The sequence below is a fragment of the Pogona vitticeps genome, chromosome 2 (assembly GCF_051106095.1).
Source record: "Pogona vitticeps strain Pit_001003342236 chromosome 2, PviZW2.1, whole genome shotgun sequence".
Classification (NCBI taxonomy): Eukaryota; Metazoa; Chordata; class Lepidosauria; order Squamata; family Agamidae; genus Pogona; species Pogona vitticeps.
The window spans coordinates 215,355,157-215,380,303 of NC_135784.1; the positions used below are offsets into that span (position 1 = coordinate 215,355,157).

At 41.8% G+C, this 25,147-nt stretch overlaps 1 protein-coding gene across 1 annotated transcript; it reads left to right on the forward strand.

Moving 5' to 3' along the window:
- The first annotated feature begins 88 nt into the window (after positions 1-88).
- On the forward strand, positions 89-24,383 carry PLAA (phospholipase A2 activating protein). Its single transcript, XM_072992039.2, has 14 exons — positions 89-999; positions 2,495-2,688; positions 3,176-3,276; positions 3,398-3,518; positions 7,478-7,645; positions 8,800-8,935; positions 11,493-11,662; positions 15,060-15,217; positions 15,336-15,555; positions 15,807-15,875; positions 19,996-20,067; positions 21,473-21,574; positions 22,775-22,939; positions 23,682-24,383. The coding sequence occupies exons 1-14, from the start codon at positions 731-733 to the stop codon at positions 24,245-24,247; spliced, it is 2,511 nt and encodes an 836-aa protein (XP_072848140.2). The 5' UTR covers positions 89-730; the 3' UTR covers positions 24,248-24,383.
- The last annotated feature ends 764 nt before the right edge of the window (positions 24,384-25,147 follow it).

Genomic DNA, 25,147 nt, shown 5'->3' on the forward strand with positions numbered 1-25,147 from the left:
GTCTTTCATCGCGAGACTTTACGGCTGGTCTCGGGACATTTCATAATACTGTACAGTAATTCGTGGGAGCAGCTCGCAGTCAATGAGGGGTTAAGGTCCAGCTTTCCCTTTAATGCTTTTTTGGCCATTTAGGAAGCGATGATGTTGTGTCTGGTTTGCACATCTTTATTAACCAATAAAAGTATTATTATGGATATTGGAATTTGCTCTGGGCCCCTTCACAGTTATCATCATTGTTATTCCACATTTCTCCTAACAAGGGACCCAAAGCGGCTCACATTCAAATTCACACAATTACAAACACAATAAGTTAAATATTAAAAGATTAATTAAACAACATATGATTTAAAATACAATTAAAAGATTAAAACAGAAAGACATGAAAAAGATTAACATTATCTGTTAGAATGGGGTTCAGTTATCCTGATGGCATTAACTCCCCCAACAATACAGCGTGAAGCGGATGGGGAAAGTGGCAGTCTTGCAGCCGTTGGCGACCCACTTTTTCCATTATTATTCCTCATTAACTGGTCAGACTCGTAAGCGGCCCCATCTGGCTGCAACAAGCGCGACGGTTCTCCTGAATCAACGTTAATAGGCAATTTTACAACTACAGTAACAGGATGTAGAGCTGGGAGGAGTGTCTCTTTAAGGAGGCCTGCCGCTGCTCGTTGCCCTCGTGCATTCTGGGAAATGTAGTGCTTCCTTTGCTCCAGGCGGAGGTTGGCAGATGGCTGCGCCTCTTCCGGCGCGTAATGATGTCGATTCCGTTGGGGCGGGGGAGAAAAGGAAGGGGACCGGGGCGGGGGTTGTTCCCACTGCTGTGTCAGGGTGCGGGAGAGGCGGAGTGATGGCCGGCGCGGCGAGCGCTTACCGGCTCCGCTGCTCCTTGGCGGGGCATGAGCTGGACGTGCGGGGACTGAGCGGCTGCCTTTTCCCGACCGGGTCGTTCGTGTCGGTCTCCCGGGACCGGACTGCGCGGCTCTGGGGGCCGGACAGGTGGGTCGTCGCTAAAAGCGGGAGGGAGCCACCGAGTGCTGCGGAGGGGACGGGAAGTATTATACAGTCTATTATTTCCACTTACAGACAGACGAGAGAGATGGGGAGCCCTCTCTGTTGCCTTGATTTACGGCAGGACAGGGAGGTCGGAAGATGACCAGTTGATTTCAGTGCCATTAGGGATGACTTGACTTTTTCCTCCTTCTGAACTGAAAATCTGTTAAAGTTATCATCTTAGTTATTTCGTTAATCTCAAACCTCAAGTCATACCGTCTTTGTTTAGATTTTTTTCCCATCTTGAAGCTTTTACTATTTATTGTAATAAGTCTTTATTGTTGTTGTGTTGCTGCTGTTGCTGATGTTGCTGTTGCATTATTGTATTATGACTTTGTAAGCCGCCTGGAGTGGTCATATCGACCAGATAGGTGGGATATAAATAGAATAAAATAAATAAATAAATAAATAGATTGGGCAGGGGTGGGTAACATTTGGGTTTTCAGACGTTTCTCAGATCAGCTCCCTCCGGCACGGCAAAGAGTAAGGGATTATGGAAGATTGTCTTCGGACAAATGGTAGCTCTATGGGTTGGAAATGGAGATGAGTACCACCCCCTAGAGTCAGACACAACTGGACAAATTGTCAAGGGGAACCTTTACCTTAAGTCAGCAGAGCAGATAAACTGAAGTGTGTAGCCTCATGTCAGAACATAATCAGTTGGATCAATGACAAATCTCATTGACTAAAGAGCCTTTTAGCAAACGTAACACTCATTCATGTTCAGTGTATTATTTATTGGTCACTTGTGATTTGTATAGCTGGTCAGAATACCAACCATGAATCATACACAGTATAAGTGTTCTATATTTTTCATTCTCAGATATTACTTTCACACTTCTTCCCTGAGAACCAATGTGGTATAGTAGAAAGAGTAGTGGCCTAGAACTCAGGAGACCTGGATTCAGATCCTTGCTCAGTCATAGAAATTCACTGGAAGGTGTGGCACTCCTTAAATATCTCACATACCTTGGAAATCCTATTAGAGTTGCTATAAATCAATTGTGACTTGATGCCACATAACACCATATTCCCTAAACTAATTGTTTAAAAATTATTATTTGTTTTACTCCTAAAAGTTTTGCCCAGAATCCTCCTGGTGCATCTCCACTTGTGAAATCTGATGACATCATCAGCCTTACACACGTAGAGCTGTGCCAACAGGATTCCAATCAAAAAGTAATTATTTCAAGAAGAAACATTTTGTAGTTCTAGCTGCTTTATTTTTAATACCTCTCATGATTGCAGTTAAGATATGAATATTACAAATTCTATAATGACATGCTTGAGTTGTTCGTTCAATTATTATTTTTTCTTGAGAACTCAGTTTCTTTTTAAAATGTAGGATGAACTTAGGTACAAGATTGGTTTCAGTTTATTAAATGGAGAGGACTCCTTCATTGTAGAAATGTAGACTCAGTGGTATCTGTTATGTCTTTAGTCCCAACAGAGGGTTTACTGAAATTCACTGCATGAGTGGCCACTCCAACTTTGTTTCTTGTGTGTGTGTCATCCCTCCAAGTGATCTCTATCCCCGTGGATTAATTGCTACTGGTGGCAATGACAACAACATTTGCATCTTCACTTTAGACAACTCTGCACCACTGTATGTCCTTAAAGGTCATAAAGACACAGGTAAGCAAATGGTCAAAAATAGTTGCTACAGTTGTTGGCCTTAGCTGAGTGTCTGTTGTAGAGTCTTTAACATTTTACTACTGTAATTAAGTCAAGGTTGCATGTACATTTTAATCAAATATCATTCCATTATACAACAAAAAGCTGGAATGTATAGACTGATATTTTGTATTTTTATTTATTTATATTTTTTTGTTTATTTATTTTATATCCCGCCTATCCGGTCGGTTAAGACCACTCTAGGCGGCTAGACTATGACTAATCATGAACATGTTAACTATACCATGTTTTCCTCTACTGAGTAGTAGTTGTGATTGTGAAACCTAGCCTTCATGAGGTATCCAAGAGAGACAGAAGATGTTTTGTGGGAGGAAAAATGAGTGTGGTTGGAGAACTAGTAATGTAACACAAAGCATCTTTGCTAGCATTATTACTGAAGATTCAGAGTAAAGCCTGATGATACTTGTTTCATGTTTTTTTTTCCTAGTTTGTAGCCTTTCCTCTGGAAAGTTTGGAACATTGCTTAGTGGCTCATGGGATACAACAGCCAAAGTTTGGTTGAATGACAAATGCATGATGACATTAGAGGTATGCAAGCTCTTCTTCTCGCAAAAGTTTGTTATCAATATATAAGGAATAGTTCTTTCAACTTCAGAAAACGTAGACAGTCTCTGAGAGCATTAATGTCCTGCCTTTAAAAAAAATACAGGGCCACAATGCTGCTGTCTGGGCAGTGAAGATTTTACCAGAACAAGGATTAATGCTGACTGGTTCGGCTGATAAAACCATTAAACTATGGAAAGCAGGTAGATGTGAGAGAACATTTACTGGTAAGTATTTGACCTGGAACTTTTTATAATATTTGAACGTTTGCAATTTTTAGAGAATTGAGAAGGACTAAACATCCTTCCAGGGTTTAAAAATGATAGGAGAGCTCTTCCTCTGTACCTTTTCACCTGGGCATGCCATAGACATTATTGACTGAAATCCTGTTGATTACCATAGTAAGGCACACTAGAGTGGGGCCATTGAATCAGTGGGGAATCTGGTAAATCTGCTCCTCCATAAGTTCCATTGATTCAAAGGGGCCTTCTCTAGCTTTCACTCAGTGAGAAAGAAAAGATAGGAGGGCTTCCACATTGTCTGGTACTACTTAAAATGAAGTGTGAAGGAATTTTGTTATAGTTAACAATAGAGGTCAGTACAGGTGTCCCTGGGCTTCACGTGTTGTGCAGCCATAGTTCTGCAGTTCTGTCTGAAATGTGTGTTCATGTGAGGATTCAGTAACATGGGATGAGTATATAAAAACTTGTGCCATAATTTTGTGAGTTTCTGTGCCACAACAAGGGACTCCTTGTATTATCATTTTGTCTTCTTTACAAAAAGATTTTTGTTGAAATTGAATTAAGGAATGTCAACTGATGTCTAATGATTTCTGAAGATGGCTAGCCTCCCCTATGCATTTCTAAGCTATAGAAAGATGCTTAATGCATGAAGTTGCTGCTGTATCCGTAACTATGCTTTTGTTTGCTGTGGCACTTCTCCAAATTATATCTTATGCTGGGAGCCCATCCTACAGACTAGAGTATCACAGCAGTAAGGAAGAAGCTGTCAAAAGATGATGCTTCTTTGTAGTGGACAGTTATAGGTACCAGAGTTTTTTTACATAGTTCAGTATACACAGCAATATTTGAAGCATCTTTTCATCAGTATTTTTCTAGTATTTTCTCATATTTCACTATGAGTCTGGCCAGACATGTTCATTGTCTGTTGTGACACCTGTTAATCACTAATTATGCAAATTATCATACAAAAGGCACCCAACTAAATGGTGCTCGCCACTCTGTGTCTGTTGTATGATGATTTGCACAATCAGTGAATGACAGATGGCACAACAGACACCCCCCCAGCAAATAGTACAAATCACTTGAGTAAACAGCATTGAGCAAGCATAGATAGTTCAATAGGGTTCCAGTTTGTTTGTTTTGAAAGGAAAACATTTGGGAGTCTTCCAGATAATTTTGTGGAAGAGAGAGAAATGAAACTTACTATGTGGCAAAGAACAGAAACTTAGCTGGGGTGAAGAAATGAAAGTTAAGAGGGCTAAAGTAATGAAATGTTGAAAATAAGTGACTAATTGGGCTGGGTCAGAGTTGCACTCAACAGGAAAGTAATTGTTTTTTAGGAAAATTTTTACCCTGCCTCCCCATTGTTTATGTTAAGAAGGAAATAATTAATGATAATTAGTTTTTGGAGTTACCATGTCCTATACAGAAGTGTTCAAAATGAGCAGAATAATAGAGCTACTAACTTTTGTGTTTCTGTAAGAAAAATGCACTTGTGATGTAAGTAGGTAACTTAGGAATTTGGCAAAGGATAAACATTGCCTTTCCTTACAAGCAATATACAACAGATTTTCCAGATAATGCAGTGGCCAGAATCCTATTGTTCATGTAAGTTTTGTGTAGCTTGCCACAAGGAATTGACAAGATGCCAGGGTGCATCACAGTTAGCTACCTGGTCGCATGCCTGATTGTGCAACTGAGATGCCCTCCAGACCCTCATCAATGAGCTGTGGCAGTTTGTGCACCAATGATCACCAACAGGATTCTGGCTGTTAGATTCTCTCCCCCCCCCCCCCAATCAGCTTGAAATAAAATCTATATGAAACTTGTCCAAGGTTATTGAATTTTTAAGTTAAATTAGTTAAAAGGTTGTTCATTAGACTCTAAAATTGTTTAATTGGCAACTCAAACAGGTCATTAAATACAGTATCAAGTATAATCAACGGCTTATGGTCAATATTCTGGCGTATCTTACACACTTACACACCCAGTTTTATCTCTGAGCCCTGCCTACTGAGTGTTCTCAGTCTGTAGTGGGCTATGCTTGTCCCCTTCCCTTGATAGATGTTTGGGGTGTTTGTGGTTAGATGGGAGGAATACAATTTCTCCCATTTTTAACTGCTCAGTAATCTTGGATCTTTCAGTTTGAGGTCCTCCCCAGTGATGCCTAGTTTGCTCTCACTTCCAATTATAATGTCTTTAGAAGAGTAGCTTCCTAGTTTGAACAGGGAATGGCTTTGTCCAATTATTCTTTCAATTTCATTTCTATGCTTATATGTGTGATTTGTGTTCCTGTTCCAGCTACTTCATTCTATTTCCTCCTCCTGCCTGATTGTGTAATTTTTCTTCGGCTCGTTCAACATTCTGTGGCATGGAGTGATAGGAATAGGTCCCTCCTCCCCAAATACCAATACATGGGTTTAGTATTTTGGAAATCTCAGGATTGTCATGAGTTTGCTAGTACAGCTCTTTTGCAGGTGTTACAATTTTTTGCTGCAAGCAATAGAAGAGCCCAATTAGTACTGGTGCATGGAGGGAATGGCTGTTAAAATGATCTGTCAAAAGGAGAAAAAGGCTTTTCCAGCTTGCTGGAAGGTAAAATGGTGGTGAAAGGTCACATGACTAAAAAGATACAAAAATGTCAGGGCTTGTCTTATATGTTTTGAGCAGTTCCTTTACCAAGACACACACGCACACACATCCTCTCTGTGTCTCAATCTGATTGTAAAAATCCTGTTTTTAAATTTATTTCAGTTTACCACAGAATTTTATCAATGTAAATTGTAAAAAAAAAATGGACTTGAGGGGGTTTAAATCCTTGTCACTGCCAACAAGAAAATTTAAGTTTTGTATGATAACAATGAGATACTAGCCTGAAATTTGGATTGACTAGCTACAGGACATGTATCTTTTAAGTGTGAATTGTTTTGAAAACTTTTAAAAATTCCATTTCCCGAAAAATTCTAATTTCAAAATTTTTTTAATGTGTACATTTTTTAAAAATGTACAGTTCCATCATGTTGTATATCAAATGAAGGCCTGTTCATAAGCTTTACAATGACACCTGTCCCAGGTCGGTAGCTATTGTAGGTATCTATTCAGTGAAATGTGAAGGTATGGTGGCTAGTGAATTTTGGCTTTTTTTTTTTTTTTTGCAATTTTGAAAATGCAATATTTTAGAAATGGGTGGACCAAAAAAATCTGATTTTTTTAAAAAAAAAAATCTCATGGTAAGGTACAAATGTACCAAAAATTAACCAAATCCACGACATCAAATTCCAAAATGGATTGTTCATTGGTTGATTTGATATGGAATGACCCATGTGCCACCCATAGCTTCAGGTGTCCAACAAGAAACTCAAGCTGAACAACAGTCATGAGCTTGGGATTACAAATATTGTACACCAGAGGTCCCCAACCCTCAGTCCCCGGCCTGGTGCCAGTCCGTGGCCTGAGCTGAACCGGGCCATGGAGAGAGACCTCCCCCCCCACCCCCGCATGTACTCCCCCCACACAGCCCCTTTTTGTCTGCACCTGCGCGGGCGCTCCTGCACCCCTTTGCGTATGTGCACAAGTGCCCCTGAGTGCTGCCCCGCCCTTGGGGAGTGCCCTGCCTTCCTCAACTGGCCCGCAGGGTTAAAAAGGTTGAGGACCAGTGTTGTACACCATTCTTTTTAGATCTGTACTATACTTTAGAGACATCTCCATTGACTTGAGAAAGATCCCACTGATGATGGTGACACAATCTTTCTTTACTGCAAATCTTGATAATTGTCATTCCAGATAACTGCATTGAGACCTCAGTTCCAGCACTAAATATAGAAGTGTTTGTTTTCTATGGTTTCGCGCCTTGGGAATACTGGCTTTTTGCATTTAGGGTGTTTTGAAAAGTTTCTAGTGAGACTGATCTTTTAGCTAACAAGTCTTTCTTTATTTTCATTAAGGGCATGAAGATTGTGTAAGAGGCTTAGCTATTCTAAGTGAAACAGAGTTTCTTTCTTGTGCCAATGATGCCAGTGTTCGTAGGTGGCAGATATCTGGCGAGTGTCTTCAGGTTTATTATGGACACACGAATTATATATATTGCATATCTGTATTTCCACAAAGCAAAGGTAAGAAACTGATTTTGTTTTTTAAAAATTAAAATTAAAAACACAATTCTGCATTTTGTATAATAATAAAGTTAAAAGGGAAGTAAATTCAGTTTTCCCTAGCATTAGGGTAATAAATTTCAAATTCTCTGTTGTGGAATGGGGCATTCAATTCCCTATACTGGGATAATGGCTCTCAAGTCTATTGTTGTGCCCCTTACATTTCCAAAAACTTTACTGCTATAACCTGATGGCAAATTATACTTGCAAACCTTGCTGGCATCTGGGAAAGACCGAGATTAAAGCAGTATATGGCGTGTAGTTTTTGCTCCTGAAATTAGCTGCCCGTATGCACAGCAGAATACTTAAATGGGTTTATTTTCTCAGTTGTTGCTTAATTACATTGGTGCAGTCTGCTGCTGAATTTCAGCAGCAGAAGCACAGAAGTTGCACATCTCTGCATTGGGAGAGTTGGTAAACTTGTTATAATGAAGGACAGGAGGGGATGCCAAAACAGTTTCTTCATGCTAAAATGAACCTTACATGCTAGAATGTTAGCCACACCCCTGGTTTATCTGGATGAGTTGCCAGCTATAGTCTGACAAATTTTTCTCATACTAGAATAAATAAATGACTTTGACTTAGTGATAACCCTAGAAAGAAGGAAGGCTTTTTCTCATGTTAAAGCATTTTGTACACTTCTCGATGTGTTTAAGAGAAAGCCATCTTCCAGTATGGTTTTTAATCTACTACAGATCCTGCAGCTGTGGGAAGGGGTTCAGTCAGTTTCCTGTAATGCATACATACACACCCCTCTGTGAGTGAGTGGAAATGCTTCTGGTTGTGCAAATTAGTCTTTGGATCCAAGTTATTGGTTTGAAATAGATTGGCAAGAAACTGTTAGCTAGAATGTTAGGCATTTAGACCTGGAATGGCCTATGCGGATAAATAATTTAATGCCCAAACTCTAAGATACTTCTATGCAGAGTAGACAAGCTAATATGAATGGGAATTTTAATCACAACTAACTTCCATCTTGTTGATTTCAGTGGGTGCAGCATCGGTAGGGTCAGTGTTGGATTTAACCTGGTGTTTACATAAGCACAGTTTAAATCTAAGGTTGACAGGAAATAAGTTGCATTTTTTATTTTAACAAATGAATTATCTCATTTTAGATTTTGTTACCACTGGTGAAGACAGAACACTCAGAATCTGGAGAAAAGGGGAATGTACACAGACAATCAGGCTTCCAGCTCAGTCTATTTGGTGCTGCTGTGTCTTGGACAATGGAGACATTGTTGTTGGAGCAAGGTAGCCAGACTTTAGTCTGCTCACATGTTGCCCATATGTTTGAATATGGAGGACACAAAGGGATGCAAGACATGCACTTTTGAAGTGTGTGAAGAAGTCCCTAGGTGTAATGCAAGAATTGACAAGTTCCCTTAGATTAGATGGGAATTTAATGTACAATCCTAGCCCTAAACTATGGATGATACTAAATGTGATCATTAGAAGCTAGCTAGCTTCATAAACTATAGTTTGAAGTTGGCTTGTTTCACCAGTCCATAGTTAAGATTAGCCATGTTTTGTATGGAGCTCAAGTGTCCAAACAAATTTTTATTCCTTTAAGACAGAAATAAAAGCTTCTGAACTCCTTTTGAGTTGCATAGGATAGTGGAATATTCAAATCCAAGTCTTATTTACATAATGCTAAATGCGGAAATGTAAGCATTATGTTCAGACAAAGTAAATTAATAGGTTTTGGTGGCTTAGGTACAGTATATCATTTTATATTGTATTGTTTTCGTATGTGTTTCAGGGATTGGAGGAAAATAGTATGTAATCCACCAGTGACAAGTTGACGACTTATGATAGGCTGGAGGTTAGATTATTTAAAACCATAAGTAGTTCTCTCCAGTCTGCCCTCTAACCTGAAGCTGCTGCTGACAATTACACATGTCATAACAAGCAGTTCTGAACCCATCCTCCTTTCATTTTTGAGGTCGGGAATAGAGATTGTCGGCAAACACGGGTTCGAAAACTCACGTGTAAGCCTGGACAGAGAGCAATCAGGAGTTTGCACATGCTAAAATGGGCTAAATGAGTCCAAATTCAGCTAGCCATGCTACAACACTCCTTCTCGCAGGTCTGCCCACATAAGAACACCCTGGTACTCTCAGATATTATTGTGAAAAGGTCAAGTGGGCTTTGTAGTCCTTAGACTTAACTTGCACCACTGACAGGACTCTAAGTAAGCTAGGCCGAGGCAGCACTCTCAGATGACCCTATGACAAGTGTACTGTTCAGAAAACCAATTGAGTTTTATAATCTTTATTTTATTAAAGAAAAAGCATGTTACTAGGTATCAAAGCCAAATTAAACCAAAACGAATAAACTAGCATTGTGCTGTTTAGTTACACAGATGTAGTGAGGCAAAGAAAACATGAAAAATATAAAAGAGTTCAAAAACCTTACAAAAACACAAAAAGCCATTAAAAAGAATAAAAACAGTTCCACTCCAGTAATTCATTAGTAAAAACAAAATAATCCAAGTAGGTTATAAAAAGGCTATAGTCCTCAGTGATCCTATAGAATAAAAACCCCTAAACAAAAGTAAAAATCCATTATATGTCCCATAGTCCTTAGAAAAGAAAAATCCAGTAAATATACCATAGTCCTTATAAAATTACAAGAGCATAGTCCATATGGAGTATTCCAAGAAAAGAAGTCCATAAAGAATATTCCACAGAACAGTCCATAGAAAATAGTCCATGCACAGTCCTTAGGAAAAATCCCATAAGTCCAAAAGTAATCCAGCAAAGCATAGGAAACAGTCCATGTAGGTAGGCCACCAGTCCGTCTCGAAAGATATTAGGTTGAGTCCCAAATGACTGAAGAGTAGGTCACGAACGAATGAAAGGTCGGTCTTGGAAAGACAATGTCCATAGGCAAAAAGTTCCTTTTTCAAGAGTAACTGGCAAGGGCTTAATGCACCTTCCCACGATGTCATCCAATCAGAGTTCGTTACTAGGCAAACAGTCCTGTTACATCACATGACTTCCTTCCCATACGCACCAGATGTTATTTGGGTTTTCTGTGGTTTATCAAAGAGTCACAACAATTCCCATCTATCCAATCACACCGAGTCCTTTCTCAGGCTTTCAGAATAACATTCTCTCTGCTCGCCTAGAAAACAACTTGTCAGCATAGTAAAGATACTTTATACAAAGAAACAAGATGGAACCTCTCTGGCTCATTTCTGAATTACAAAACCCATATGCCTTAAAAGATTTTAACTCAAAAACCCATCTCATCACAGAGATGCCTGTGGAAAATAGAGTGTTGTATCCAAGAAAGCCAATTCTACCAACAATTGTTAACCATTGTGATCACAAAATAGAGCCTCCGTGTTCAAAGCTACCTTTCTAGCCATTAGAAAGAGAAAACAGTGCATGGTTATAGCCGGCGGCTTCCTAACGGCATCTAGAGAGGAAATGAGGATGTCTTTGGTCTGATCCAGGAAGGCAGTTGTATCTTCTTAACAAGAGTTTAAACTCAGGATGGGCTGAATGCTGATCAATTACATCTTTTCTGTAAAAACAGAAACAGATCATTGGCTCACATAAAATTACAGAATTTTTAAAAAGTGAAAACAAGTCAAAACATGTTAAAGGAAGCTCATGCCTGATGTAATTCACTGGATTATTCTAGGATCAGGTGTTTTTTGGCATTTTTTTAAAAAAAATGATTTCTGTTTGCTTTTGACATCAGGACCACTTTCAGGGGGATGGGAACAGAATTAAGAAGGAAAATAATGCATTAAAAACTTCTCCTTTGTATGATGAGAAATATCTTTTTCGTCCTTCAGTGATGGCATTATCAGAGTGTTTACAGAGTCTTTGGAGCGCACAGCAAGTTTGGAGGAGATCCAAGCTTTTGAAAAGGAGCTTTCCCAAGCAACAATTGATCCTAAAACTGGTGATTTAGGAGATATCAATGCTGAAGAACTTCCTGGTAGAGAGCATTTGGACGAACCCGGTATAATTCTGAATTTATATAACATTTTTTTTCACTCCTGCACCAGTTTTAGATTAAGCTTATAGGCTTTTCTGTTTAGCATGTTCTGGTAACATCTTAATTGCTAAATAACTGTTAATTTTTTTGTATGATTGTTTGTTATCCTGGCACTGCTAACTGTAATGGAGTATTAGAACTAGAAGGGAAAGAAAAGCAGATTGTTACTGAGGGCAGAAATACCATCAAACTACCCTGTTTCTCAGAAAATAAGACCTAACCTGAAAATAAGCCGTAGTATGATTTTTCAGGATGCTTGTAATATAAGCCCTACCCCCAAAATAAGTCCCAGTTGTGAAACCTCGCCCTCCACCATTGTGCAGCAACCAGAAGAAGGTGATATGACTGTACAGTGGTGCCTCGCATAGCGAGGTTAATCCGTTCCGGATTAACCCTCACTATGTGAAAACATCGCTAAACGGAACGTAAAAACCCATTGGAACACATTAAACATCGTTTAATGCGTTCCAATGGGCCCTAAACTTACCGTTCAGCGAAGTTTCCTCCATAGCAGCAGCCATTATTGCGCCCTCGGTAAGGGAGGGGAGGGCGCGAAAACGCTGCGTGCGGCCATTTTGGGCGTCCGGCGGCCATTTTAGAACCGCCGAACAGCTGATCCGCGGGCATCGCAAAGCAAAGATCGGTAAGCGAAACGCTTACCGATCGTTGCTATGCGAGTTTTGCCCATTGGAACGATCGGTATGCCTCCGCATTAGCGATCCCGAAAAGGGGATCGCTATGCGAATTCGTCGTTGTACGGTGCGCTCGTTAAGCGAGGCACCACTGTATTTGAATAAATGTAGATTGTTGTGCATGAACAAAAATAAAACATCCCCTGAAAATAAGCTGTAATGCGGTTTTTTTGGAGAAAAAATTAATATAAGACCCTTTCTTATTTTTGGAGAAATACAGTATGTTCAGGGTTGACCCTGATGACATTTGATCAGATTTTGTCTATTTGCTTTTGTACAAAGTTGTTCTTTCATTTAAAAAGTCAAGATGGGAAGCAGAGAAGGAAGCAAGGGGTAACATGTAAGCTTCAGAGAGAGACAGACAAATATGTGGCATCAGCCTAAGAAGCTACCATGATAAAGTGCCAGCTGCATACATGACACGTCTATAGTTTTCTGTAGCATAGATAAAAATAAAAGATTTTTAAAAAATTAATTTGATTTAAATCAAATTTTAAATTTAAAAAACTCAAAACATTTAAATAATCAAAATATTTTAATTTTTTAAAAAAAATCAATTTCATTTGAATCCATTCCACCCTGGTTTTCTGTTTGACCATTTGAGTTTCTCAAGAAGGGAAAATGTCAGAACAGGAACCAGGTTTTCTTTTTCTAAACTTCTGCTGTTTGTTTTACTGCTTTTATTTCTGTTATAATTTTTTCAAACTTTAGCATACTAGAACAACAGAAATATTTGCCTGTTTCCTAAGAGATCAAATTGATTTTCGTTTGCTTTGGTGCTTTACCTTGTTTATCTATGATCAGTATATGAACTTTGTCCAGCATTTACCAGCACTTTTGTTGCTTCATTGTTACTTGTGCATTCTAAGCCAGATGACTACAGCTTGGGGAAAAAGTGCCTATGACCTGTGGATAGTCTAGCGAATAAAGCTGTTTGTGATAGTTTTCTTCCCCAAACATGCTGGAACAATCTCTCCCACTCCTCATCCTACCCTGCATGAAGTGTATGAGTAGATATCAATAAATACTAGAGCCTTTTTCTCTTAAGCCAATATGCACACAAATTGGGCAGCCGTTCTCGTAAGCAGCAGGCTTGGAACTCACTTTTCACATAAAGTAAAACCACCAAAAATAAAAATAACAAACAGGAATTTAAACTAGTTCTTCTCAGGCATTATTAGAACATCAACCTTCTTTAGATTTTCTGATTTGCTCTATGTTTGAATCTTTATATTTGCTAATTACACATGTACTCCACCTTTCCTCTGATGAGTGCAAGGTGGCGTTCATGGCTGTCCTTCCCATTTCGTCTCCCTGACAACCCTGGAAATAGGTCAAACTTAAAAGAAAGTTAGTGGTCCTGTAAGCTTCATGGGAAATTGAGCCTGGCTTTCCCCTGATTTAGTTCAACCAGTTTGCCACTAGAACAGTCCAGCTGCTACTGTTCCAAAAGTAACTCTTAGCATTCATGTGACAGCCAGGTCTACCTAACTTTTTTTCACGTGCTAGGATCTGCTGATTAACAACTTGATAGTTCCTTGCCTGTTCTAACCAACCATTTTAACTTTGTCTATTATTGGTATACTTGGCAGGCCATGTTTCTTTATTGCACGGTGGAATAAATATAAGATACGTGTATTTGAAATCTCTGTGTTTGAAGAAGTAGATTTTGATCCATGGACATAAAGTTATTGGTCTTTAAAATGCTACACTATCTTGCTTTCCCCCTTTTCATTTTGTCAAAATACATCATTTTAGATTTTTCATCCTGTGGTAAAACGTGTCTTTAGCAAAACACTCTGATCTTACATGGGCTGACTGAGAAATATGATGCTTACTTCGCATCTTCTTTCATTGCTGTTGTCTTTGCTACTAAAATTGTTTTCTATGGTAGACATGATTATTTAGCCAGGTTTTTTTAGGATGTTAGAGCCAATCCAAAAGGGGGGGGGGAGTCATTAAATTTATATTTGAAATTCCTTGCAGAGGTGCAGGTTCCTAAGAAATGGTGCTTAGATGGTTTTTTAAAAGTACAGTGCAAATTTATAGAAGGACTTCTTAGGTTTCTTAATAGGAGCACAGCTATTTTTCATCAGTTTAGAAGGTAACAGGGCATGAATAACAGAGCTCACATGCAGTGGTAAAGGTGACAATCATTTATAACCAAAGCCTTCATACAACTCTGATGAGCCACAAAGGTTGTGGCTTTGTTGAACAGTATGCACAATGAGGAAGATACAGTGCCCAAATTATATGGGATACAGTGTGCCATCAAATACTCATTTACCCATGACTGAAATGGCTATAACTCTTCCAGAAAATTGGCAGTGATGCCATTTTTTGAAAAGCACAGCTAGATGAGGACCAAGCTGCACTTTCTAAATGTTCTTTTTCTTATTTTTAAACCAGTGGTCCACAACCTTGGGTCCCAGATGTTCCTGAACTAAAATTCCCAGAAACGTTTACTGCTAGCTGTGCTGGCCAGGATTTTGGGGAGTTGTAGTCCAAGAACATCTGGGGAACCAAGGTGGGGAATCATTTTTTTAGCATTTCTTGGTCTCCATGATTTCAGAATCTGTTGCTTGTTTTTAAAGGGAGGAAGCATCCTAGTTAATAAAGTCATTTGCTTTTACAATGTTGTTCTATTTTTTTTCTTTCTGTGTCCCAAGGTACTAGAGAAGGGCAAACAAGGCTTATTAAAGATGGTGGCAAGGTTGAAGCTTACCAGTGGAGTGTCAGTGAAGGCAGATGGATGAAAATTGGGGATGTTGTTGGTTCATCTGGAGCCACACAGAAGACATCTGGAAAAGTTTTGTTTGAAGGACGGGTGAGAATTCTCTCATTGTTTTATGTTTGCTAAAAGGCTGTGTGCCCATCCTTTTTTGTTGTGTATAGTGGAGCTGCACAAGAAGAACCAATTTCTTCCTTTTCATTTCCATGTGAAGGAATACGACTATGTTTTCAGCATTGATGTGAATGAGAGTGGACCTTCCTATAAGCTGCCGTACAACATCAGTGATGATCCATGGCTGACTGCATATAATTTCCTTCAAAAGAATGATCTAAATCCTATGTTCCTGGATCAGGTGGCCAAATTCATAATAGATAACACCAAAGGGCAAACTCTTGGACCTGCAAACTCTGACTTTTCAGATCCTTTCACAGGTAATGGAAAGGACTTGTTTGTTCTTTTGTCTACTTCCAACATATGCGATGGATAACATGTGCTTCCTTTCAGATGAGTAGTGGAGGGTGTCAGATTGCTTGAGCATGCATATACTCTTGTGTGTGTTTGTAAAAACCGTGGGCACTTCATTATTGGAGGAGGTAACTTGGACTTAATAGGAGAGAAACTGTACTTGAATAGAATGTATACAGCGAAAACTTCCTTTTCTGTTGGATTTCTTTCTTCGTAGGTGGTGGGCGCTATGTGCCAGGAGGTTCCTTGGAGTCCACCGAAGGACTTGCAGCAGATCCGTTTACAGGTATTGTTTCGATGTTTGTATAAATTTTTATGAGAGGCAAATAGGGCACAGACCTTGTGACTTGCCTGAAGTGAACTTAGTGTCAGGGAAACATTTCTACATTTCTCTTTTTTACATACAACTTACAGTGGGGTCTTGACTTGAGAACTTAATCCGTATTGGAAGGCGGTTCTCAAGTCAAAATGTTCTCAAGTCAAATCTGCATTTCCCATAGGAATGCATTGAAACCCATTTGATCTGTATCTGCTCTTTTCCATCCATAGAAACTAATGGGAAAATGCTATTCTGCGTACGACCACTAGAGGGGGATATTTTGTTTCTTTTTTTCTTAGGTCAAGAAAGGTTCAGGGAAGGCAGGGAAAATACAGTCCAGGCAGTACCAGGCAGTCTGAAGACTGTCTCCCAATCCACTCTCTAAACGCTGGGAGGAGTGAGGAAGCAGACAGGCACCCTTTTCACTGGCCAACAGTTAACTGAAAGTTCCAATTTTGCACTTTCCCTGCCTCCCACGTGGGTTTTTTTAGTTCTTAACTCAAATCTAAGTATGTAAGTCAAGTCAATATTTTCCTATGAGAGTGGTTCTTAAGTCAAAATGTTCTTAACTCAAGGCGTTCTTAAGTCAAGACCCCACTGTATTTTGTGGAACTATAATATGCCTAAATTGAGGGATGTTTCTAGAACAGGTCATACTAGGTCAGTTATATTGTTATACTTTTTTCCTCCAAGATTTTAGGAAAATAAAGCTGCTGACCTGTTTAGTTGTGAGGTGGTATGAAGACCATCTTCAGATATGATAATCATGGAAAATGGTGCAAGCTTGTTTCTGGATTCACACTACAAGGAGGGAGATTATAACAAAAGGGATTATATCTAAACACAAGGAAAGATTTATTGAAAATAGTTGCTGTTTGATAGTGGAGAAAAACTGCCTTAGAAGGTAGTGAATTATCTTTCACTGGCGATTTTTAAGCAGTGCTTGGATTGACATTTATCAAAGATGCTTTGGCTATGGATTTCTGCATTGGCAGAGGTAGACTAGAGCAGTGATCCCCAACATTTTTCCATCTGCGGACCGGCTGGTGAAGGTGGGGCACCCCCCGCGGATTGGCTGGTGAAGGCGGGGCACCCCCCCGTGCTTGGGCGCATGCGCAAACAGCAGCGCAGCACAGCGCTTGTGCAATTTAGGAATGTGCAAGCCATGCAAGAAGCCCAGCGCAACCCTCGCCTGCCAGAGCTTCCCATGCAGGCGATCTGAGCCAAGCAGCCTTTCTGCCGGCTGTCCCCTTGCCCTGCAGCATTTTTCACAAAAGGAGACAGGCTGCCTCTGGCCCCACCGCAGGACGCGGAAAGGGGGCTCCGACTCTCCCACCCAGCAGAGAGGCTTGCACAGCGTACGTGCGCGCTCTCCCATTGAGCGGTCCATCTCTCCCCCCCATCCCTTTGCCCCTCGCCACACAGACACACACACACTCCTCCCGATCCCCTCAGCGCCCCTGCTCTTGCTGATGGCGGCGGTGCTAGCGTGAAGCTGCTGGCCAGGGAGGGCGGAGGGAGGGAGGGGAGCAGAGAGGAGGGAAGGTGAGACGAGAAGAGCGGCGGCGGCGGCAAGAGGTGGCCCAGGGCAAGTGCACAACTGCTGCTGCAGCCCGGAGCCTAAATATACATGCAAGCCGGCAGCAGTCAGCCCCCACTCCACCCACCAGGAAGCACCTTCTCCCTGAACCAAAAACACATGAGCAACAGCAGCAAAGACTGGAGAGGAGAGGGGAAGGGTATCATGCCACATTGTTTCCTCCATCAGGCTGCTCCTTCCCCTGCCACGACACTTTCTTCCCCCTCCCCTCAGGGGGAACTATATCAAAAGGGGCTTGCTTTTCCCCAGGATGAGGCAACCAACCCACCTGCCCTCCAAATCATTTAATGCATGGGGGGAGGAGGGAAAACAACCCCCTGAAAGGGGCAAGGGTAAGAGGTCTTCTCCACCTGCACCCTCCACCTTGCCAAGCCAGCAGAGCTTACTCACCTATTTCCTCTGGCAGTGGGGCTGGGTTGGGGCGGGGAAAGGAAGGAAAGCAGAGTGGTGCTGCTGGCGACGGTGGTGGGTTTCTGTTTGCTTGTTTGTCTGCTTTTGGCGGGAATCCCGGTGCCCCACAGGAGGGGAGGAGAGAAACAGACTCATTCTCTTTGGTCCTGTCTGTGCTCTCATGGCTTGTTCGCCTGTCCCCGGGTTAGGGCTCCAGCAGTAGCTGGAAGTAGCCCCTTCCGCGCCTGTTTTTCTCCCCTCTCCTCCCCTCCCGGGGGGCACCCAGATTCCCACCGGGTCGCCGTCCCCACGCAGCAGCCCTTAGCTCTTCCCCACCCCCGAGCTGGCCAGAAGGGCGGGCCAGCGAGCCCTCCTGGTGCGCAGCATTGCCTTCTTGGGAAACTTCTGGCCAGTGGGGGGGGGAAGGGGGGAAGCCAAGGGCTGCTGGGTGGGGGCGGCTAAGGGCTCCTACCTGGCGGGAGTCTGGGTGCCTCAAGGGAGGGGATGAGAGAAACAGGCAGGCCAAGACGAGCCAAGAAAGGGAAAAGGAAGTGGGGCTCAGGCAGCAGGGGATGCTTTCCCTGCTGGAGAAGGAGGAGGCAAGGGCTGCCGTGAGCGACGGAGCTGCCGCTGCAAGGGTGGGAGTGAGGCTCTGATGGAAGGCCCCGGAAGGTGAGCCACACTAGGGGGATGTGGCAGCAGTGGCCGCGGGGAAGCCGCCCTCCTGGAGCCTCAGAAGCGGACAAGTAGCGGCACTCCGTGCGGCCCGGCCTGGCCCACCTTTTCCCCCTGGGAAGAATCAGCCAGGCAGGAAACAGCAGGAATGTGTGCGCGTGCTCCACCCCCCCCACACCGCTCGCCCTGGGTGGAGCGGCCCCGAGCCTGGTGGCTGGCCGTTGGCACTTCCCAGGCAGCCTGGCACGCGGCGGCTTCCCCATAGGGAAGGGTCGCTGCGGGAACAGTTAGGAGCGCAACATCGCCCCCCCTCCCTGGGGGTGGAGACTTGTGTCCATGGCCTGGTTCCGGCAAGCCCACAAACCAGTGCCGGGCCGCGGACCGGGGGTTGGGGACCCCTAGACTAGAGCAATGGTTCTCATCCTTGGTTCCCCAGATGTTCTTGGACTACAGTTCCCAGAATCCTGGTCAGCACAGCTAGTGGTAAAGGCTTCTGGGAGTTTTAGTAACCTCTTGGGACCCAAGCTTATTTATTTATTTATTTATTTATTGGACTTATATACCGCCCCCTAGCGCTACAAGCACTCTCCGGGCGGTTTACAATTTTAATTATAAAGGCTACACATTGCCCCCCCAGCAAGCTGGGTACTCATTTTACCGACCTCGGAAGGATGGAAGGCTAAGTCAACCTTGAGCCGGCTACCTGGGATTTGAACCCCAGGTCGTGAGCACAGTTTTAGCTGCAGTAAAGCTTGGGAACCACTGGACTAGAGCATCTTTGGAGATGCTTCCAGCACTGCAGTTCTATTATCCTACTTTTCTCTTGGGTGCAAGAAACTGTTTGAAGATTTGTGTGTTCACAGACAAATGCACACTACCTGTACAGTGGACCCTCTACTTACAGAATTAATCCGTATTGGAACGATGGCTACAGGTCGAAAAGTCTGTAGGTCACGTCTCCATGACCTACAATGCATTGATAACAGATTAATCCTGTAACCGACCATTTTTGTTCCACTTTTGTTCCATTTTGTGTTTTTTCTGGTTTGTAGGTCGATTCTCTGGCTGCAAGTCAAACCTAAAATTTGCAGCCAGAGAAGTCTGTAACTCGAAAAGTCTAAGTCAAGCCGTCTGTAAGTCGAGGGTCCACTGTAAAGGGATCAGCTCCACATAGAGCTATCCATAAACCCACTTGCAGCACAGACCTATAGATGTTTCCTTAAAAATAAATTTCACCTGGTCCTGAAAAGCTTGCGGTCAAGGCTGTAAGTGGGTTGATGGATAGCTTAAAATGGGACCTACACTAAAAGGAGCATAAGTGTGTGTTGGGAGGATGTCAGTATTTTTGTTTGCCATTGTACAATCACATGTACATAAGCATGGCATGCAGGGGTTTATTTGTTAGTGGCAATTTTTCCCCAGGTGCTGGTCGCTATGTCCCAGGTTCAGGATCTGACTCTTCAGTTGCTGTACGTGGAGGTGATCCCTTTACAGGTCAGTGAAAAGTCTTTCATAATTGTAAGGCAAAGTGTGCTAATGGTTTATGTGGCAGCCATTCAACTGGCATCTGTTATCCTGGGATGAGCATATGAGTGGCACTAACTGCAGATGAAGAAAGGAAAGGAAGAAAACCTGGAACATGGAGAGGTGCCTGGAGGTTTCAGAATTGAGGACAAATAATGGTGTAGTGAAATTAAGAGGGTGCTTTTTGAATTAACTTTGTATGTTCAAAGTTTGTATGTATGTGTATGTGTGTGTACACACACACACACAGAGTGGTGCCCCGCATAGTGACGATAATCCGTTCCAGGAAAATTGTCGATATCTGAAATCATCGCTATCCGAAACAAAAAACCCCATAGGAACGCATTAAACCCTGTTTAATGCGTTCCTGTGGGGGGAAAACTCACCGCTATGCGGAAATCCTCCATACGGCCGCCGTTTTCGCCACCCGGTAAGCGAGAAAACCACGCGAAAATGCTGTGGGTGGCCATTTTGGAACCGCCGATCAGCTGTTTAAAAAACCGCAATGCGAAGATCCGTAAGCGAACGGTTTAGGGCCTCGATACTTGGCGGAACGCCTACTCCCACCAAGATCTACCCGTGTCACTCGTGCAAGCCAGGAGGTGAGGCTGAGGAGCCTAACACCGAGGGAGGCCCGGAAGGTAAAGACAAGAAATCGGGCCTTCTCGGCGGTGGCTCCTCGCCTTTGGAACAACCTACCTCCTGAGAATCATGTGGCACCCTCGCTGGGTATCTTTTAAAATCAACTAAAAACATGAATGTTTCGGCAGGCCTTCCCTCCAGACAATTCCTGATGCCCTCTTCTCTCCCTTTCCTATTGTTTCCTCCCTCTCCTAAAGTTTTTTCCATTTAAACATTTTTGTACTATTTTATGCTGTTAGCCACCTAGAGTGGTCTTAACCGACCAGATAGGCAGGACATAAAATAAATAAATAAATAAATCATCGCTTTTGCGATCACAAAATCTGCATCGCTATGCGGATTCGTTGTAAAACGGGGCGCTCGCTATGCGGGGCACCACTGTATGTATATATATTTGAATTAACATTTGAAATGTTTTTCCTAATTGCTTTTTAAACACTTGAGTATTATTAAATGCTATTTATATAATTCTTCCCTTTGGAAGCTATTCTGCCCCCCCCCCCAATCTCCTCTTCAAAGAGGAAAATCAAATAACAATCATTTTTAGTCAGTTCAGTGAATCATTTATGGTGAAATTAGCTGCAAAGCATTTCTTAAAAATCTGGGTAATGAATAACTTCACAGTTTTGGAGTCTTTAGCTACTTTAAATATTTATTTTCAGTTCTATGCTGCAGAGCAGTACCTTGATTTTAGTAACAAACTGCTGGTCTCTTTCTCCTCTCTCCTTTTTAGGATCTGGTGCTTACAAATCCGCTACAACTAAATCTGAAAATATTTATTTTCCAAAAAAAGAAGCTGTTACGTTTGATCAGGCTAATCCTGCACTAATACTCGGTGAGTATATTTATATGGCTTATTAAATGCCATTTCCAAGAAGCAATGATCTTTACAGCATTGCAGTTATGTAAAATATGTCATTTTAATCCCTTGTCACTTTTAGATCTCTTTGTGGATGAGAATAAGTACGGAATGGTTTGATTACAGAAGGGATTTATGTTTTTAATATAAACAAATTGTACTCTTAGGGCATAAATATTACAGGGTATTCTTTGTAGTATTGCTTGTTTATCTGAAGGAAGTTTGCTTCCCCCTGTTGATGAAAACAGAATGTTTGGTACTGCATTAGGACTGAAACTTTTAAATATTTCTCTCCGTGGTAAATAGTGAACTACAGTCCTCTTTGGTATCAGTTTTGTTATGTGGAGGAATATTGAAAGAACTGCCTGTTTCCCCCTTTTAATGCATCTGGAATATATGACAAGGGGGTGCAAGTAATGAGCACCAGCCTAATCATGAATCTGCCTTGTGTGGCAAGTAGGCATTTCTGTGCAGATTTGTACAGAAAGACAAGTCTTTGAGTGCAAGTCTGAGTCCTTGTCACCAAGTCCCAAAACTGAGTCCCTATTGTGAACAAGTTTTTTCCCCAAGAGAAAAGGGAGAGGGTGGGTGGATGCCAAATTGCAGATAGAGATGGAGATATTTGTGTTTGTAAATGAATGCAAATATCCCCGTCCCAGCTGGACCTAATGAGGTTTTGGTCCCTGGAGCTGGCCCATCCACCCACACGTCCTGGCGCCTCAAAGGCCTTACTCTTCCTGCCAATGGAGCCAGGAGCTCCGCTGTCTCCCTGCTCGGCTGGCCACTCCAGGCAGGGGGCAGAAGGGCGAGTCTTCCCACATGGCTGCTGAGTAGCCAGCCAAGCAGGGAGACAGCGGAGCTCCTGGCGCCATTGGCAGGAAGAGTAGGGCCTTTGAGGCGCCAGGACGTGTGGGTGTATGGGCCGGTCCTGGGGGGCCGGACCCTCATTAGGTCCAGCTGGGACAGGGATATTCATATTCCACATCTCTAGTCACAAGTCGAGTCAAAGTAGATAGTTGAAAGTTATCTTCCAGATTACTTCTCAAATTCTACAAGAGGGATAACTATTCTCAAAGAGCTGGACTGACTTTTAATGTTTAGGTTTTTCAGTAAAGCCGCAAAATGAAAAGGTATCTTGCATTGAGTAATTTCGGAACATGTTGTGTTGTTATATAGGTAAACTGAAAGAACTTAATGGAAGTGCACCTGAAGAACAGCGGTTGACAGAAGATGAATTAGATCTTCTAGAAAATATGCTGTCTGTCATATGCAATACCTCTATGGAAGCGCCCACAGCACAGCAGCTGCAAACCTTGTGGAAAGCAATTAACTGGCCAAATGGTACGAAGTAGGGGTCATACTGTAGATCTAAAAATTATATGGAAAGAAGACAGTATGCACAACAGGCTGGCCGAGGATGCTAATTCTGAGAGTGGCCTGGAGGGAGAAGATGAGAAGCTGGGCCTTCTCGGTGGTGGAATGAACTTCCTCCTGCAATTTGTCTGACCCCTTTGCTAGCAATTTTTAAAAAGTCACTAAAAGCCCTGTTATTCAGGCAGGCATTTCAAAACATTATACCTGCAGAGTCAGCTGAACTTTTCTAGCCTTAATCTGATCAATTCTACCATTTTAAAAGTTGACATAAATATATAAATTTACATAAATATATTTTAATGCTTTCTAATTATATTGTTTATTTGTATTGTATTATTTTTATTTTCTATTCTGCCAAATTGGTATTTTAATTATGTTGCTGCTATGTTTTGCTGTAAACTGCCCTTGGGCATTAATAATTATTTAAGCAACTGGAACAAGAGAAGTTTACAAAACCATTTTCCATTAAAAGGCTGTTATTTTACTGATGGAAGCCTAACTCTTTTTAGCTGGTGTGACAGTATTCCAGCGTCTGCCCAAGTTAAATACCCATGAGGTGTCCGTGTTCCAGAGAAGAACCCTCTTTTATTAATTAGGAGGCAGATTTTTACCATGGGATTGACAAATCTGCTTCAGTATTGCAAAAAAAAAAATAAAAATTCAAAGGATAATATAGTAATGGCGTGTTGTTGTTTGTTTTTGGTTTTAGACATTGTTTTTCCAGCCCTCGATATCCTTCGGTTATCGGTCAAGCATCCCAGTGTGAATGAAAGCTTTTGCAGTGAAAAGGATGGCATCCAGTTCTGCAGCCACCTTCTTGCCTTTCTGAACCCCGGTGGAAAACAAGCCAACCAGATGCTGGCCCTTAGAATTTTCTGCAATTGTTTTCTCCACCCAGTTGGTCAAAAGCTGATGATATCGCAGGGGGACACAATCATGTCACAAGCAATAGAACTGAAGTCGAGTAGCAATAAGAACATTCACATTGCACTGGCCACCTTGGCGCTGAACTATGCCGTTTGTTTACATAAAATGAGTAACCTTGAGGGGAAAGCTCAGTGCTTGTCAGTGATCAGCACAGTCATGGAAGTTGTGCAAGACCTCGAAGCTGTTTTTAGGCTGCTGGTGGCTCTCGGGACACTGATTAGTGGGGATTCAAATGCTCTGCAGTTAGCTAAGTCTCTAGGGGTTGATTCTCAAATTAAGAAATACTCCTCTGTATCAGAACCAGCTAAAGTAAATGAATGCTGTAGGTTTGTCCTGAACTTACTCTAACTCTTTTTTTTAAGGGCACTTGGGAGTTTAGGACTACACTGAAGATAAACTTTTTCATATTTTACAATAATTAAATACTGTGAGTTTAAATCTGGATATTAAGTGAAACAATCGAAATAAAATCTTTTTGCACTGATCTGGTATGTGGTGATCTGGTATGTGGTGTTCTTCAGAGCTAAGACGCATGAGATCCTACTGTGCAGTTTATCTTTGGTGTCATCTGAATGAAAAGAATAAAAGTAAAAGCAGAAATAAAGAATGTAAGCTTCATTCACTGAGCTGTATCTAACTACGGAAACAGACAATGTTTGTTAAATGGATATCCTGTTTCCTCCTCGGGTTCTCCAAATCTGTCCTTGTTGGGTGACCACACAGAGCAAATTTAAGGGGTATGCCAGAATCTGCGGAAACGCAGAGGATATAGGCCACTTATAAGAAACTTTGTTTTTCTCTGGAACTTTTTATTATTTTAGAAGAAAAGTACAACAATGAATATTATATTTTGATGGGCAGTGGGCAGCTTGTTCTATAGATGTTGCTGGTCTTTGTCAGTTCTAGTCAATATAGCCAAAGGTAAGGCATGATGAGAATTGTAGTTCTATGGCATCTGAAGGCTCGTAAGGTACCCATTCCTGAATTAGGTCAGCATTACTGCTTATTCCTCCAGCAAGCGGAGGTGCTGGCTGCTGTTCTAGCTTTCGCATTGTATAGTGCTCTACCTAAAAATGCTCCTCATTCCTTGAAATTGAAGATACTGCAAAAACCTTTAGAGAGATTCTTCAGTTTTCTTCATCTAATTATAGGAAGAAAGGATTCATATTAGGGTAACAGCAGCAATGTGTTTTCTGTGTTTAGGTGTGCTATGGGCTTTCCCTTTTTTGTTGTTCTTTTCCTGTAAAA